We start from the raw sequence: 18,307 nt of genomic DNA on the forward strand, positions 1-18,307 counted from the left end.
GCAGAGAAAATAAATGCCATTGTCATACACAGCACTAAGATTGATTAAATTCTTCAAGAATATGAGCTGACGATTCAAGCAGTGGGAATGTGATAACGAAGGCATCACAGCTTCACAGCAACTGGGCCTCCAAGAAGCCAGCAAGGATGCCTAAATCTTTTTTTTATTGCTGTTAGGAAGAAAGTAAAAGTACCAAGATCAAGAATTCAATTTACTTCTCTTAACTTTCTAAACGTTGTATAAATAACTACACTATTGAACAAAGTGCAGTGTAGAATTTAATAAAAAGAAGTGCAACTGAAAATGAGATACGCCGCCTCACTTTTCAGAGCAGCATGTTCTATTGTGGACAAAAGACTCGATTTCTCAAAGAGCCATGTGATACTATGAATGTAGTAGCTGGAATGCAAAGCAAAAGAGCTAAGTTTTCAAACCATTTCTGTTACTGGTCACCTATGCTTTTCAACAAATCACCTCCCTTGGGATTATATCCCTATTTACAAAAAGGTGATAATTATTTCTTATCTACCCCAGAGAATTAGAAGACAATGGGGCGCTAAAACAAAGGGAACATTTTAAAGATCTTAAGAAGCAACAGCACCCTGGTGGGTAGGGGATATGATAGGAGGCCACGCATGAGTGGGGGGCAGGGAGGATACAGGAAATCTCTCTATCGTTCCCTTAATCCTGCTGTGAGCCTAAACTGCTAGTGAAAAATAAAATCTTAAAAAAAAAAAAAAAACTTTCCGTTTTGGAAAAGATTACTTCTATTTTATGGAGAAATACTTTCCTAATAGTGAACTTGTCCAAAAAAAAAAAAAGATTTTATAACCTTAAAAAAGAAAAAGATTGCTGAAAATGGATACAGAGGCCTTGAGTGTATCTTCGACCTATATAAGTCATAATGATTAAAATTTCAAAGAAACTGTTATACAGCACGGGCATTTACTAATACGTTGATCCCGGATCTCACAATCCTATTTGTTCTATGTTGTAACAGTATTTCTTCTGGCACCAAGGAGGAGTGTTATCACATCACAGCAAACAAGTTAAATATTTTGGGGTTTCTTTAGAGCAGTTAGAAAAGACTTTCTTTCCCACTTTTGCCTCCATCATGTTGCATTCTGCATTTGTAAAATGGTAATAGGGGTGATCGTGGTTCTTGTCCAAGTGCCTGTCCATGCTGAGACCCACTGGAGTAATATGGACTTCAAGTAATGAGACCGCCTTCTTTCTTTTTTCAATATTCCAACCCCTGATTTATGCAACCAAAGGAATCACATCTTTCGGTAGAGTCACTGGGAGGCAATACCCTTATTTCAATGATGCTGTCAGTGTTCAAGGCTGTTTTCGGAAACATCTTCAGAGCCAGTTTGCAAGCCTCCTAAGCAAAATGACCTCACCACTCCTGCCTCCAAAGAAGAACGTTAACAGACACAGCTCTTGCTTTGTAGAACCTTAGAGTCTACTATGTGTTATTTTCATCTTAGCATGATCATGAAGAGAGAAAATCTTCAATAAGTAATCCCTGGGGAACTCCCACAAGGAATGAATTACTTGCAAAGCTACAATCTAGAGCAACACTGTCCAGCAGTAATATAACCTGAGCCACATATGTAGTTTAAAATTTTCTAGTGGCCACATTTTGAAAAAGGTAAAAAGAAACAGTTAAAATTTTTTTTTTTTTTTTGCGGTACGCGGGCCTCTCACTGCTGTGGCCTCTCCCGTTGCGGAGCACAGGCTCCGGATGCGCAGGCTCAGCGGCCGTGGCTCACGGGCCCAGTCGCTCCACGGCATGTGGGATCTTCCCGGACCGGGGCATGAACCCATGTCCCCTGCATCGGCAGGCGGACTCTCAACACTGCGCCACCAGGGAAGCCCTTAAAATTAATTTTAATAATCTATTTTATTCAACCCAATCAGTTCAACATGTAATCAATATAAAAAATTATTGAGATATTATTTTCCATTCTTCTTTCATACCAAGTCTTTAAAATTCAGTATTTTATACTTACAGCACATCTCAATGCAAATTAGCCACATTTCAGATGCTCAATAGCCCTCTGCAGCTAGTGGGCACCTATTGGACAGCACAGATCTGGATCCTTTTCTTCCCCAAATAATGAAAGCTAGTGAGCCATTTTGTATTGGATTAACTGAGTTCTTCCTGACATTTTCTTAATTCCTTTCACTTGTGAGTAGATGACCATGGTACAAGAAAGCTGTCTGTAACACTGGGCAGAGTTTGGCATTATAACAAAAAAAACTATAACAAAGTCAATCTGACCTATATGCCAGAAAAAATGGAAATGAAAACAGAAATGGTAAAGAAAGGTCTAGAAGCTCTTTCACCCACCAACAATTTGGCCTCTGGTTGGCCTCTGAGATGCCACTGTAGCTTGGAGAGGCTGCCTGTGGCTTTCTCAAAACCGGGAAAAGCTGGAGACAGCTTTCAAGGGGAGGGGTTTGCCTTTGCTTAGGAAAAACAAAACCTGTGATCTAAGTTGCCTAATCATTCACAACCCACACACGCTGAAAACAAAGGAATAGCGAGGGGGCAAGGACCTGGGGAGAGCAGTGAGCCAGAGGGGCTGGAGAAGCTGAGACAGGAATTTAGAGCTTAGGAACAGCAGGGGAGAAAGGAAAGGAAATTGAAGACTCGGGAAGTGCCTCTGAAGACCCTTCATTCCATTATCCAGGGAGACCAAGGAGGCCAGGCCTCCCTGCATTCATTCTTAGCAAGAGTGCAGACTCCATGGCCCAGACCTGCACACAAAGGTACTTCACGTCTGTTGTGTGGGACGAAGGCACATCCTTTAAGAGGAGCCATACCAACCACCATCAAGGTTTGCCATCCAGGACATGCAGTGTCCCAGTGTCACGTGGGGTTCTCTCACAGCTAAGCAAAATCCTTGGCCATGTGGCCAAGGGCTAGACTGCTTGCCCCACCTCCCACTGGCAGTTTCGAGGAAACACACCTCCTGCCTCAAGCTCTAGGTAAGGATTAGTGGGCAATTTTTGGTGAATGAATGGAGTTGATCTCCTTTAAAGAACTTTAAATTCTTCCATTAAATGATCAAGAGTGGAAACCTGAGATTTTGAACATTAAAAAAAAAAATCCATGAAATTAAATGTATCCTGTTCCATAATTTGCCCCATTTCTTTTAATATAAAAATGTTTTAAATTACTAACCAGTTAAATTAAATAATTTTCCTTCTCTACATTCAAGCAAAATTAACATTCCAGGAGGACACATCCATGGTTTTGGATGTCCCTTTGAACACCAATGGGAAGGCTGGACTGGCCTAGTCACCACACCCAGAACACACCTTTGCTTCCCTCCCCCTGCTCGTCTGCTCATGCCACTCTCCATGCCCCAGATGCCCCCGCCTTTCCATTCACCTGCTGATATTTATCCATCGTTCACGCACAGTTTAATTTATACCCTAGCTTCTCATGAAGCCTCTGCTGCTGACCCTGATCCAGAGGCTGTCTTCCAAACTTCATCTTTCAGCTCCACTCACTTGACTTTGACCTGTGGCCTGTTGGTAGGTGGGTGTGCTGCTGGATCTCGAATGCAAGCACACTCCTCCACCTGCAAATATTTCCTGAGTTTTGTGCTAGGCACTGTGCTGGACTAGTGGCTCGACAGACTTTTTGTCACACTCCTTGAACTAAGTGATTTTCAGCCTGGAGATCAGGGAAAAAGCACAACTCCTTCTAGTGCATGCATCAGAGACCCAGACACGGGAAAGGACTTCTCCAAGCCATGCACTTGCCTGGCCCCTGCCTCAGCCCCAAGGGAATGTGATACTTATGCCTCACATCTTTAGCTTCTGGTCTCTTCAGGACCAACACATTGTCCTAAATAAAATTGAGAGTCATGCATATTAACTGACTAATTCTTGTTGTCAGGAAGAAAATGACGACTCACATGGTCAGGTGACCTGACCTCACATGGTGATAGCGTGATGATCACAACCCACCATAGATACCAATCATGCCCCTCCCTTCAGGGACTCCCCGATGTGAGCTGTATGTACTGCACACAGGGGACTTTTGGGAAGTGGATTTTCAACAGATCCCACCATTTAGCCTGCTCTATCACCTCTGGACTCGAGAAAGACCTTCTAACATCAAACATGACACCAAAGTGGGATTTTAAAGCAGCACCATAAAGCCAACATTCTTAGTCCAAACACAGTACTCTCTTCCTTCTTGTACACTGTTGACGAACGTGTGCATGTCTGTGGATGTCAGAACGTGTTACCAGATCACAGGCTGTTTTGAAAACAGATATAGCTTTGGGTTTCGTTGGTAGTCTCCACAGAAGTGAATGCCATTTTTAATGTTTGCTAAGTTTTTTGAAGCCATTTTTCTTTTTTAAAAACTCTTCCCAAATAAGAAAGTGTTCTGGAGTAGAGACAATAAAGGAACAAATCACCGTACTTGGCACAGTCAACCTAGGAGGGGTTGATTAAGTGTGGACCATACTGTGAAAGAAAAATAGGAAAGAGATCATAGAGACCACAGTTGGTTAAGGGTGACAGCCGCCAGAAAGGAACAAACCCGTGGTGCCAATAATCTCTGAAATATTTTCTCATTAAGGACACATGAAAAAAGAACCTCCACTAGGTTAAGGATTATTCTGTAAGAAAGGAACACGCCTGGAAGGCAGATTTCTGTATACAGTGTTTTGTTGATGCTTGGTACCTAACTGCCAAAGTCAGCAAGAGACGCGATGGGGATTTTTTCAAATATATCATTATTATTGTTTTTAGGCCTGGCCAGGGGAATCTCATGCTTCTGAAAGCAAAGGATGAGCAGCCTTTTAGAGGCCAAGCACAGCAGGGCTATCTCCCACAAAGAGCTTCGGCCCTGGTTCCCAGGCCCTCCTTAGAAGAGCAAGTCTCCTTAAGCTCCTGGGAAGGAGGGAGACGGCAGCCTTTCCTCAGCTGCCTACCAGGGGGCCTCAGATCAAGTCGGAAAACCACAGCAATCACTTTATAAACCCAAAGTGGAGAGGAATCTGGGACAGAATGCCGGCACAAGCTAGCCCTGGAATGCTCCAATATTGGAGCAAATGCCTTGTTTCAAATATATTCCACACACATGCACAGCAGTTACCACTGCCTCGAGGAGAACCCCACACATGGAGAGTAAAATGGGGAAGAATCAGATTGTTTGGGTTCTTTAGCAGCTAAGTCACCCTCATTTTTTTGTTTTCTTAAAAAAACTACCACACAGTCAATCCCCATGACATTCTGGCAGACAGGAGTATAAACAATACACAGCTTTTGTTTGTCAACTGAAAATACTGGTTCCTAAACTTTTATCTTCCACTTATAATTAATGGCATTGATTTTTTTAAATTCCAGGCACAAAACACCTGAAATACAATCTATTTTCTGCTATTTCAGAAACTAATAATTCCTAGGCCATTCAGTCCCCTCTTTCATCCTCTGGTTGCCTACTGTGTATTTGCGTCTATAACTGGGGTGACCTGACGTTACTTCAGCCCCTTCCTCCTGCTGTGACTGTGGTTCCCACGTGATTATTTTTATGTAGAACCTCCTTTGCACCTTGCTTCATCCTCCAGTGCAGCCTGTCCAGCCTAACACTCCCCTGGCCTCCACAGGGACTTTTGGCTCTAATGAGCTCTGTGAGAAATGTACAATATAAGAAATGGACCCATCTTAAGTGTGACCTTTAAAATGGAGTGCAAAACAAGAGGCAGAAGTAAACCCAAACAAATTGGAAAGCTTATAATTTAGTCAATAAGTATGCTCAGTTCAATATATATTTTCCATTAAGTATAAACTCAGGGAAAGGCCATTTCTCATAGAAGTGTGAAAGTAAAGATTATTTCATGTTTCGCATGCTAAGAAATCCATAACATCAATAATACAATATTATATTATAGTATATAAGTAGAATTATGATAAAACGTGGAAGATCTGATAAACATAGGCATTGAGAAGCATCTTTGCCTTAGACTCTGGGCTTGTGGATTCAACGGTTTGTCACAGAGAATACAAATGCAAGACTTTGTTCTGGGGGCCTCTAAAATGTATTGATTATTATTTTCTCTCAATAAAATAATCAACAAATCCGTATGCATTACTGCCTATTACTAATAAAACATTAAAAGTGATCCGACATGCTTTTAGCATGGACATTCACATGAAAATTCTGAAGAGGTGAAATGGGTTAAGGACCTCTGGCTAGGGAGAAGATGGTCCTCGTCTTGTAGTTTTGAGCTATGTGTTGTTATTCCCCTCTATGGTGAAAAAAACACTATTTGCAAAGAGAAAGCCAGTGTGGATCCACTACATCACTTATTCACTTAACAGGTTTTCCTTAGCTTTGTCAGAAATGCATTTAAGAGTTTGAAGAACTTAGTGAGATTGATTTGTCAGCATCAAATTACTTTGTTCCTGGCACAGAATTTCTATAATATTTATAAGTCTGCCAACTGCCTAATAAGTACATTTAAACTGTGAAGGAGTTCTCCATTTGTTGGTACCAGTTTTGAAGGGAATTCAACATATGAGGGAGAAAGGGACATAAGATTTAGGGGAATTAGTTAAGAATCTTTATAGCTCTAAGATATTAAATCACACATAATTTTATGAAAGATAATCAGATAATAAATGTTAAAAGTCTAGGCTCTGGAATAACTTACTCTGCTTGTTCAGGTAGAGATGTGTGATTGAACAGGATCTGGTCAGGGTTCCTCTATGGTGGTGCTGCTGGGTTCTGTCTGTCTCTCTCTATTCTTCATTAGGTAAATTCCCAGGGTTTGAATAAGTTACCCTAGATCAAAAGTTCTCAAATTTCTCTATACAGAAGAATCACCTGGATTACTGTTAAAAATGAAGATTCCTGGGCCCAGATCCCAGGGTTTCTGATTTCATTCATTTAGGTTCTGATTTAGTAAGTCTGTAATAGAGTCTGAGAAACTGTATTTTTAAAAACTGAGATGAAATTCACATAACCTAAAATTAACCATTTTAGTGTGTCCAATTCAGTAACCTTTAGTACATCCACAATGTTGTGCAGCCGTCACCTCAGCAAGTGCATTTTTAACAAACACTCCACTGCTGCGAGTGGTTCCCAGCTGGCACACTGAGTTACCACCTTAAGTGCTCAGATGATGATGACAAGGGATGAGGAAGCCTCATGGGTCTCCTGCAGATTATAAAAGAAGATTTTTTTAAAAGTGTCTTCAAACAACTGCACCTACAAAATATATGCCTTTACCTCTCCCTTTCACTAAACGTAAGTGTGATACGAAGAAGCTAGTATATGTCAGGGTTTTCTATACTCCTGGGTTCAACAGTTATTTGGATGCACTCAGTATTTTTATGCTTGTGAAGAAGAGCAGTGCCAAGTGAAGTAAAGTGAGAAAACTGGAAAAAATGAATCACCATTCTATAACCAGCCAGTTCCAGGGCTTGTTTCCTCCGGTTTTAATCACATTATTATAGCACGTTATTAAATTCAACTTCAGGCAATGAAATTGTCAATAAACACAGAAAAAGTCCCCAGAGGAAATTAGGTTTGTCCTTATAGTCAAACTCTCCTCTAAATGTAAGTGAAAATGGTTATTCTGATAAGAGTTAATATAAACATATAATAGCAGCAGAAAGATGTTGAGATCAATCGTTGTCTTCTCTTCAAGGTTTTAGACTCAGTTTTCCTAGTCTTAATTCATGATCAAGTTGCTCCAGAGTTGGCTCTAATTTTAGCTCATTTTACTCATGGTTAGACTTCTGTGAAGATTCCTGGAGTCTAGCAACTATAAAGCCCAGCTGCGGTGATAAGAGCCCAGGTTAAAACGGTATCTTCTTAATGGCCGTTAGTGCTGCTTCTCTTAACCAATACTCTGTTAAAATTACATAGACATAGGATAAGACGAATAACATCACGTTGTGATGAGTTAGAATAAGATGAAAATTCATTACAATGCGAGAAACCAGGACTCACAGACAATCTGTAATGTCAGCGAGAACCCTGGAGAAATTTCCATAAGCTGTAGGGCTGGAGAAGCTGAGCTGAAGAAACGAGGGCTGGTCTACCCTCTCTGCCTCGATGTGGAGCCACTCACCTACCTGAAAAGAGGCAGGAAGGCAGCCCAGGAGAGGACAGTGCTCATATCTGACATGACCAGAGCATTACTACCTCTTCAACTTCCTATCTGCAGTGAGAGATCACAACTCCCAGAGAACAGTGGGCAGAAGAAAGGGCCTGGCAGTGGGGCACACTGCCCTGGCAAATGCCCCCCTAACTAAAGCCCTGAAGGTGTGGAGACAGGAAGAATCTGCTAGCCATGCCGAAGAAGCAGCCCGAAGATAAGAAAATGTTAAGTAGGTCAGTCAGGTTCACTGGAGTGTAGGACACTCAATGCCTAAAGGCCACTGGGAACCGAGTGAGTTGTGTGCATCGACCTGACCCCAAGCTATAGATTTGAGAAGGAATTAACCAGGGGACAGTGACCAGAGGCCAAGAGATGGCCACGCACTCTGGGCGGATAGATCCTCGACTGCTTACCCTCAGAGGAAGAGTATATAGCCGGAAATGATTGACTATGGAAATGATGATTTTAGAAAAGTTCTATTTGGAAAGATTCAGGAAAATCATGGGTTTTATGGATAGAAGTGTAGAAAGCCAAAAAGTAGAGATTAGGGACAATGGGATGAGACAGAAGGAAAAGATGAGATGTACAAGCACAGCTGATTAGGTTTAACAGGTACTGACCTCAAGTTGATCTGAGTTTGAATTCTCCTCTTCCCTCTATTAGATGTATGGCTCTTAGTCTGTTCGGCAGCTATAACAAAATACCATGGACTGGGTGGCTTATAAACAACAGAAATTTATTTCTCACAGCTCTGGAAGCTGGGAAGTTCAAGGCCAAGGCACCAGTATAGTCACCTTCTGGTGAGAATCCTCTCCTGGTTCACAGCCAATATCTTCTCACTGTGTCCTCACACGGAGGAAGGGGCTAGAGATCTCTCTGGTGTCTCTTTTGTAAAAGCACTAATCCCATTCATGAGGGGTCCTCCCTCATGACCTAATTACCTCCCAAGGGCCCCCACCTTCCAACACCACCACATATGAATTTTGGGGGAACACAAACATTCAGACCATAGCAGTAGACTTGGGCAAATCACTTAACCACTTTAAATTTTGGTTTCTTCTTTTTTTTTCTTTTTTGTGGTACGCGGGCCTCTCACTGTTGTGGCCTCTCCCGTTGCGGAGCACAGGCTCTGGACGCGCAGGCTCAGCGGCCATGGCTCACGGGCCCAGCCGCTCCGCGGCACGTGGGATCCTCCCGGACCGGGGCACGAACCCGTGTCCGCTGCATCGGCAGGCGGACTCTCAACCACTGTGCCACCAGGGAAGCCCGGTTTCTTCATTTTTAAAGTAGGGATAAAGAAACCCATTTCACAATGCTACTTGGAACTTTAATGATTAAAACATGATTAACAATGAGAAAGTATAGGAAAAGCACTAGAACGGCCTGGGATGCAGTAAATATTTAATAACCAGTAGTCATTATTATTACTAACAAACTTAAAAGAAAAAAGAACTGATTGAGGCAAAGAAAGGATTGCAAAGATGCTAAAAATATTATCAATAGTAATCTCCACTGGAGATATTAAAGAGCAGCATTAAAACTGCACAAATGTCTAACTGGTAATGCAAAAGAGCTCCAGCAGACTGAGAAAAAGGATGAAAAACGGAAACTGATGAAAGAAAAGCTGAGTCAGTAATTCCACCTACTAATTAAAGCCATTTTTGAGAATTAAATCAAACAGAACAAAAGCAATAAGCTAAAATATGAACAAGGAAGACTTCCTGGAGTGAAAAATAATCTCAGCATGCAGATCAAAGGGCACACTGGATTTCAGGCAAAATTAATTTAAAAATATTTTAAAGACCCACACCCCTAGATATAATTAAGCAAAAAATTTAAACTATGGAGATAATTTTTTTAAGCCTCCTAAAACGGTTCCAGGGACCAGCTTACCAGAGGGATCTTTCAAACAATCTGCAAAGTGTTCCAGAGCATAGAAAAAGATGGAAAAACTTCCAAAGTATGTTACGACATGTGTATAACCAATACAACAAAACCCAACAGGGAGAAAAGAAACCACCTACTCCACTTTTACTTTTAAATCAATGCAAATCTTCTAAATAAAACCCTAGCCAACTGAATCCAGCAGTATAATTAAAATACATACGCACTATAAAGTTGGATTTAGCTCAACAAAGCAAAGATGGTCCAAGACTAATATATCTATTAATATATCAAACTGTCAGAATAGGGCAACCCAATTATAAGGTAATTCCTATTTTCTCAGTGTAAAGCTCCAAAAATTATTTTTGCCAACTTGAATAAATATTATGGGTATTTATGAAATAGTCAACTATCTATTTAAAATATGTCTATGTATAAACATTTGAAATCATATAATAAAAGAGATATACAGATCTTAAAATATTGTTTTCCACCCTCACTTATTATGAAAAAACCTCTCCCCATGCACACTTGACATCAGTATCTGTTGTCACAGGAGCCACCCTGAGACGTTTAACAGTTTTCCAGAGCTACCATTTTCATTTCTGTCTGAGTACTTCTCAGTCTATGTATGATACATCAATCCATGTATACGTTCATTTCAGGATATAATTTATCCTTAAATTGTATAATTGTGATATCTACAACAAAGGCTTGTTTCACAAACTTACAACTTCCAATTCTTAAAACAGTGAGGTCATTTCCCAGGAATAATTACTAAATCAGTATTAAACGTCTTGGACTCCTTTTTAATTGATTCTTTCCAGTGACCTCTATAAGCATTCAATACCAGCACTGATCAAAGTGCTTTACCAGGCTGTTCAAAATAAAGGAAATTGAAAACGACTCTCGGACTATGAGAGAACTTGTAAGGACTTAAGTATAAGATATTGCCCTCTTTTCTGAAGGGTAAGTTTTTTGGGGAAAACATATGTTATCTATACTCAACCTTTTTCACAGCGGGACACACTTAGAAAATTATAGTATTTGTATAGCACTAAAGCAACTGAAAAAGGCTGGTCAGGGTGGATGCCACCCCGGCCGTGCCGAGGCTTCTCAACAAACCAAATTGCAGCACACCTCGGGGAAAGCACTGCTATACCTTGAGGTCCAGTAAGAACTTCCAGATCATCGTGTCAGAGGCAGAAAGGGTGACACCTCACTCTGCCTGGCTGAGTGACCTTAGGCAAGTTACTTAGCCTCTTTGTGCTTCAGTTCTCACATCTGCAAGATGGGATAATAAGTCCCCAGAGAATTATTGTGAGGATTAACTGAACTTATTCATGTAAAGCACTTAGAACCATGTCCCACACATGGTAAGTACTCAGTAAATGCTACGTGCCATAACCATGCCTAATTACAAGCAAAACAAAACAAAACAACTCTTTTAAAAATCTATAAGTAGAATACCCAGATTAATTCCTCAACGTGTCCCCTCATACTTCTCACACAGTCACTTTACAGTAAAACTTACCAGATGACAAGTCCTGACCTCACCCTTCGAGTTTCCAATCAAATTTTTGGGTTTTAGCCAAGGATCACTAGGGGTCTGAAAAAGCCTCCTTCATGAAAGACAGACCAAAACAAAGATACAAATGACCTTAGAAGAGAAAGAGACAAAGTTGGGAGTACAAGCAAACTTAAAAATATATACAATATTGTGAAGCAACTATACTCTGACAAAAATTTTTTAAAAAGTAAAAAAAAATACATGTATGTGTATACCTAATACACACATATATGTATATGTATAAACATACCTACATACACACTCACATTCACATATATATATACAAAATTAATGGTTAAGAGCGCAGGCTTTGGAGAAATAAATTATTACATTTATAAAATAAAAACAAACTTTACAAAAAAGGAGTTATCAGAAAACAGGAAAGAGTTTTTGACAATTAAAAAATATGGTGGTTGCTGCTACTGGGCATATGCCCTGAGAAAAACATAATTCCAAAAGATACATGTACCCCAGAGACTTTCCTGGTGGCGCAGTGGTTGAGAAACCGCTGGCCAATGCAGGCGACATGTGTTCGATCCCTGATCCAGGAAGATCCCACATGCTGCGGAGCAACTAAGCCTGTGCACCACAACTACTGAGCCTGCGCTCTAGAGCCCACAAGCCACAACTACTTAGCCCGCGCGCCACAACTACTGAAGCCCATGCACCCTACAGCCAGCACGCCACAACTACTGAGCCCACATGCTACAACTACTGAAGCCCGCGCGCCTAGAGCCTGTGCTCCACAACAAGAGAAGCCACGGCAACGAGAAGCCCGGGCACCGCAACGAAGAGGAGCCCCGCTGGCCGTAACTAGAGAAAGCCCACGTGCAGCAACAAAGACCCAATGCAGCCAAAAATAAATAAATAAATAATAATAAAATAAAAAACAAAAAAATATACATGTACCCCAATGTTCATTGCAGCACTATTTACAATAGCCAGGATATGGAAACAACCTAAATGTCCATCTACAGATGAATGGATAAAGAAGATGTGGTACGTATATACAATGTAATATTACCAGACATAAAAAGTAATGAAATTGGGTCATTTGTAGTGATATGGATGAACCTAGAGTCTGTCATACAGAGTGAAGTAAGTCAGAAAGAGAAAAATGAATATCGTATATTAACGCATATATATGGAATCTAGAAAAATGGTACCGATGAACCTATTTGCAGGGCAGGAAAAGAGACGCAGAGGTAGAGAACGGACTTGTGGACACAGGCGGGGAAGGGAAGGGTTAGACGAATTGAGAGAGTAGCATTGACATATATACACTACCATGTGTAAAATAGATAGCTAGTGAGAAGCTGCTGCATAGCACAGGGAGCTCAGCTCGGTGCTCTGTGATGACCTAGAGGGGTGGGATGGCAGCGGGGTGGGAGGGAGGCTCAAGGGAGGGGATATACGTATACATATAGTTGATTCACTTTGTTCTATAGCAGAAACTAACACAACACTGTAAAGCAATTATGCTCCAATAAAAAAATAAAATAGACTTAAAAAAATGGTGGTTGCAATGAATTCAATAGAATGATTAGAGAATAATGATAAGGAAATTTCCCAAGTAGTAGAAGAAAAATAAAGAAATAGGGGAGGGAAAAAACCTGGAAAATTAGAGGATTGACCCAATACCCAAATAACAGGAGTTTTGTACAGAGAGAATAGCAGAAAGGTGGGATGGAGGGCCAAACAATTCTGAAATAAAGAACACAAGGAAATTTCCCATAACAAAAGGATCTGCATTTTCAGATGGAAAGTGCTCTCTGAATACTCAGCATAATGAATAAACCACGATCTACACCCAAAGCACATCATAGGGAAATTTTAGAAAACTATGTCTAATGAGAAGGGGGAAAAAACATATATATATAACAGATTAGGAATCAGAATGACATTGCCATAATGAAAATGATTTTTCAAAAAATTTTTCTCCCTTCTTTTGATTTTTCTATAATCAGTGATATATGACTTTATTGTCAGAAAATTTTAATATAAAAGAATCTATACTTGGAGACTCTAGCCTAGATTTAAATGGTTCCATTTCTTAAGTGTCTTCATAATGTCACCATCTGCCTCTGCACTGATACAGAGACCCCTCTAGTCAGCGGAAGTCCTCTTCATAGAGGATGCCTGGGCTGTAGACATTGTTGGGAACAAGTCAGTCCAGGGATTCACTGCCCAGCTGCCCTGCATAGGAGTGTTGTCCACTCACACTTACTCAGTTACTGAGAGCTTGTTTTCAAGCATACTCCCAGAATATTTTGATATCTGAAGGAAGACAGAAGGCTCATAATTCTTCTTCCTTAGACACATTTTTCTATCCATTATTATGATGCCTCCACTCTTGCAGTTAGCATTTATTTTAATAAGGAACTGCTAAATGCTCCAATTTATCTTCATTCCATTTATTGAATACTATGTCCTAGGCTCTGCCAAGAGATGATTTTCCTATCGACGGACTCACCTGTGGAGAAGATGAACACCGTGTTGTTCCAGAGCCCATGGCTCTTTAAGGCTGTGGTGACATTTCCCACTGCTTCATCCATAAGGGACACCATTCCTGCATAGTAATGCCTATTCTTATCTTGGATAAAGTCGTATGGCTTCAGGTATTCCTCGGGGACCTGAAGGGGCTCGTGGACAGACTGCAGAGCAAGGTAGAGAAACAGAGGCTGGAAAGAGAGTTTGTGCAAATCAGTTAAGAGGGCTTGGAAGCATTAAATATATATAGAGAAGCCCAGATTTATCAGTTAATAAAAGTAATATTCAGACAACCCACAAACTGGGTTAGAAATATTTGTAAGTCATATATCAGATAAGGGACTTGTATCTAGAATATATTAAGAACTCTTACAACTCAATAATAAAACTCAATTAACCCAACTACAAAATGGGCAAAGAATCTGAACAGATGTTTCTCCAAAGGAGATACACAAATGGCCAATAAGCACATGAAAAGATGCTCTGCATCATTAGTCATTAGGGAAATGCAAATAAAAACCACACTGAAATACCACTTCACACCCACTCGGAGGGTTATAATTTTAAAAATGGAAAATCAGAAGTGTTGGTGAGGATGTGGAAAAACTGAAACCCTCATTCATTGCTGATGGGGATGTAAAGTGGTGCAGCCAGTTTGAAAAACAACTTGGCAGTTCCTGAAATTGTTAAAGATATAGTTACCATATGAGTCAGCATTTCCATCCCTAGAAAAACAAAAGCATAAATCCACACAAAAACTTGTACATGGATGATCACAGTGGCATTATTCATAATAGCCCAAAAGTGGAAACAACTAAATGTCCACCGGTTGATGAATGGATTAACAAAATGTGGTCTATTTTCAGCAATAGACAGCAATAAAAGGAATATGATGCAGCCGTAAAAAGGAATGAAGTACTGACACATCCTACAACATAGATGCACCTTGAAAACATTATGTTAAGTGACAGAAACCAATCACAAAGATCACGTTTTGTATGATTCCATTCATATAAAATGTCCAGAATAGGCAAATCTATGGAAACAGAAAGTAGATTAGTGGTTGCCTGAAGCTGTAGGGAGTTGTGGGTGAGAGGAGGGATGAGTGACTTCTAACAGGTACAAGACTTCCTTTGGGGGCGGTGAAAATGTTCTAAACTTAGACTGTGGTGATGGTCGCACAACTCTGTGAATTTACTATTGAATTGTGTACTTTAAATGGGTGAATTTTATGAAAATAAAAGCTTGAGTTCTAAAATGGCCTAGAAAGCTCTGATCCAAACAAATAATAATAATAATACCAATAATTCTGTCTCATGTAATACTCAAAACCACCTTGCTACACCCATTTTACAGGTAAGTTAACTGAGGCTTAGAAAGGTTATATGACTTGCACAAGTTCGTATTAACTGCAGAGCAATTTCCTATTGGAAACCCCACTATTGCAGTGTGGCTATGTCCCAATAGATGGGTTGGCTTTCTGCTTTAGCTGAAAAATAAGTTACCACCTTTTAGGAGAGGTTTAAGGATTGTTTATATTTTTAGAAGAAAACAAGTGAACACCGTGCCTTGCTAGTCTTTGATCTAGGACCAAACATAAGGCCAATTTAATTCCTGGAAACTAAGGAGTATGATACATTGATTCATTTTACCTCTTACCCAATTTACAGAATTTAATGTTAATGATATTCTGTGTCAGCCTCTTCCTCTTAATGAGTCTTTCTGAAGGCTCTCTTCACTGCGCTCCTATAGAATTCTTTAATGAATTGAAAACTCTCAAAGAGACAACAACTGGCTCAACCCAAGAGTAAAAACATAATTCTGTTGGAGTATTTGAGGCATTTAAATCTCATAAAGGAATGGGGAAAAGTTAGAATGCAGACTGGGAGGTGGGCTCATATTTCATTCATTACTGTTGATAAATTGTTTTAAATTACATATTACACATCACTGTGATACAGTAATGGGTATACATATCTAGAACTCAAATAGACACCCAAGACAGTATTTTTAGTTCAGATCTTTGGAACTTAGAAACACCTTTTCCCAAAAATCAAAATGTTCAAAATGGCTGTTCAATATCAAAGACATCACTTTAAAACCTATTTTACTAAGGAGGCAGGTGATGGAATAAAAACCATGATGATGTAGACCCTAGGCTTCGTTTGTACATTGTTTCCATGGGAACGCATTCCAAATTCCAACTCCAAAAGGCAACACTAACCCCTTTGACAGGCTTTAGCTCTGCCTCTGCTGCTCCTTGACACACGCGCGTTCTCCTCCAGCCACACAAGTCACACTGAAAAGTCCATGTTCCTCCAGACCATGGTGAAGGGAATCCCAGCAGATGCCCCACCCAGGTGGGGAGGAAGAACCCTGGGCTAAGATGTTCGGAGGGGAAAGGATGTGCAGGGACATCCAGGACCTGCCGGCGCAGTGAGGTTCCGCGGTGGGAACTGCCGTCTGGATCTTCAGCACTAGACCAAGCCCATGCCCCAGCCACCAGCCAAGGTCTGGATGGGGACGGATTAAAAATTGGAAAGCTACAACAATTTGCAACCCACATAAAGTTTTAAAAATCAGGAAATGTCACATGAAAACCTGTTTTGTTTCGTTTTTTTATTTTCTTGAAAACTCAGAACTTCTGACAACTCCAGGTCCACACTCCATCTGACAACAAATGGCTGGAGTATGAGAAACAGAGACCCCTGGCCTCCCCCAAGGGCTCTCTTATTTTCTAGTCTCCCCACTGTCCTACCTGAATGACTTCATTTATTTAGGGTAGCAGCCTGGCCCTTGTAAACATAAGACTTTGTGACCCTGGTCTGGATTCTCTACAGTGGACAGGGGTGGAGAAATGAAAAAGGGAGCTCACTGTTTCAGGAGAAAGTGCTCACCCAGGCCATTATGGGCAACTCGGCAGCTCCCGTCATTAAGGAGAGAAAGGGGAAGGAAGGCAGGTCATTTCCAGCCAACAAGTGATCCCTGGAGGCGACAGCTGGGGAGGGTGGTGGAGGAGAGATCTCATAACCACTCTGGGGAAAAAATAATGTTTCTGGGACCATCATTAAAGGGTCTTACAAATATTCAGTGTGGAAATCATTCTACACACTTTGTTAAATATAGCAAGAAATTACCTGAAAACCTCTCCTGTAATTATTCTTTAGTGGTTGAAGACATGACCATTGCTCTTGAGGGATTAAAATGATAATACTACAACAATTCCCCCATTTATCCAGTGGTCAGGCTCCTGTTAGTTCAAACAGAAGGGGCATAACTGAGAAGAGAAAATGAAAACAACCCCTGGGAGATGCAGTCTTCCCTGGCCTATGACTGTTACAGGCCCCGCAAAGGCCTCGTGCTACCTGCCAACTAGACTTACAGGTAAAGGTGATTCTTGAACAAAACAAGTTGTCTTTTTCCCGTTTCGTCAACAGTGATCTAGGACCATTTAGTGTATGGGCAAACATCCTTGCACACATCGGTATGGCTCTGGGTCACCAGGAGTCAGAATGATAAACAGTGTAGCCCATTTAATGAGGTGAGGACCAATGTACCACATTTTAGAGTATTTCCAACCAATATTGTAAAAATAAAGTTTCAGTTCTCACAAGGTGAACTTTATTCATGGAACAACTCATTTGCCAACAGTGCTAGATGTGAAACATTTCTATACTACTTTTAAATTGAAAAAAAAAATTAACAGAGTATTCTTAGTACCACGTGGTACCCCAGTGGAAAGAACAATTAACTCGGGCCCTCAGGTTCTCCACCACAGTCAGGAACCTGCCTTCAGCCTCTTGTCCTAAGACCCTCCCAGTAAACAGCTGTAGCCAATTTCCCCACACCTGCCAACCTCAGCTCACTGTTAGCCCAAAGCCAGCAGCTGCCGTCCTGGGGATGGGCTCATTATTAGTATGCTGTCTACTGACTTGCGTTCCAACCTAATGGAGCCTTGGCCTTTGGAGACTTTCAGGCCCATTCTGACCTTACTGACATCCTGATTCAAAACACCAAAGTCCTGGACCCGAGTTTGAACTCCATAGATCTCTGGGTTTGCGCAGGACCCTGATCTCTCCCTTGGTCTTTCTTGGGTCCAGATCTCTGCTCTCACCAACCCAGTTACAGCTGCCACTTTTACACCAACCCTAGCTGTACGCCTTTCTTTAGGTCTGTAAATTGGAATCCTAAATGTGAATCACGACCAAATGTTTAGGTATTA

At 40.8% G+C, this 18,307-nt stretch overlaps 1 protein-coding gene across 3 annotated transcripts in view; it reads right to left on the reverse strand.

The window, feature by feature from the left end:
• ARSB (arylsulfatase B) overlaps positions 1-18,307 on the reverse strand; it is a 187,940-nt gene that overhangs the window by 136,390 nt on the left and 33,243 nt on the right. For all 3 annotated transcript variants that reach the window (XM_073802236.1, XM_033852966.2, XM_073802235.1), the window contains exon 4: positions 14,069-14,276. In XM_073802236.1, coding sequence (XP_073658337.1) covers positions 14,069-14,276 — 208 coding nt within the window. The remainder of the gene's footprint in view (positions 1-14,068; positions 14,277-18,307) is intronic.

Source organism: Tursiops truncatus, chromosome 3, assembly GCF_011762595.2.
Source record: "Tursiops truncatus isolate mTurTru1 chromosome 3, mTurTru1.mat.Y, whole genome shotgun sequence".
NCBI classification, from domain to species: domain Eukaryota; kingdom Metazoa; phylum Chordata; class Mammalia; order Artiodactyla; family Delphinidae; genus Tursiops; species Tursiops truncatus.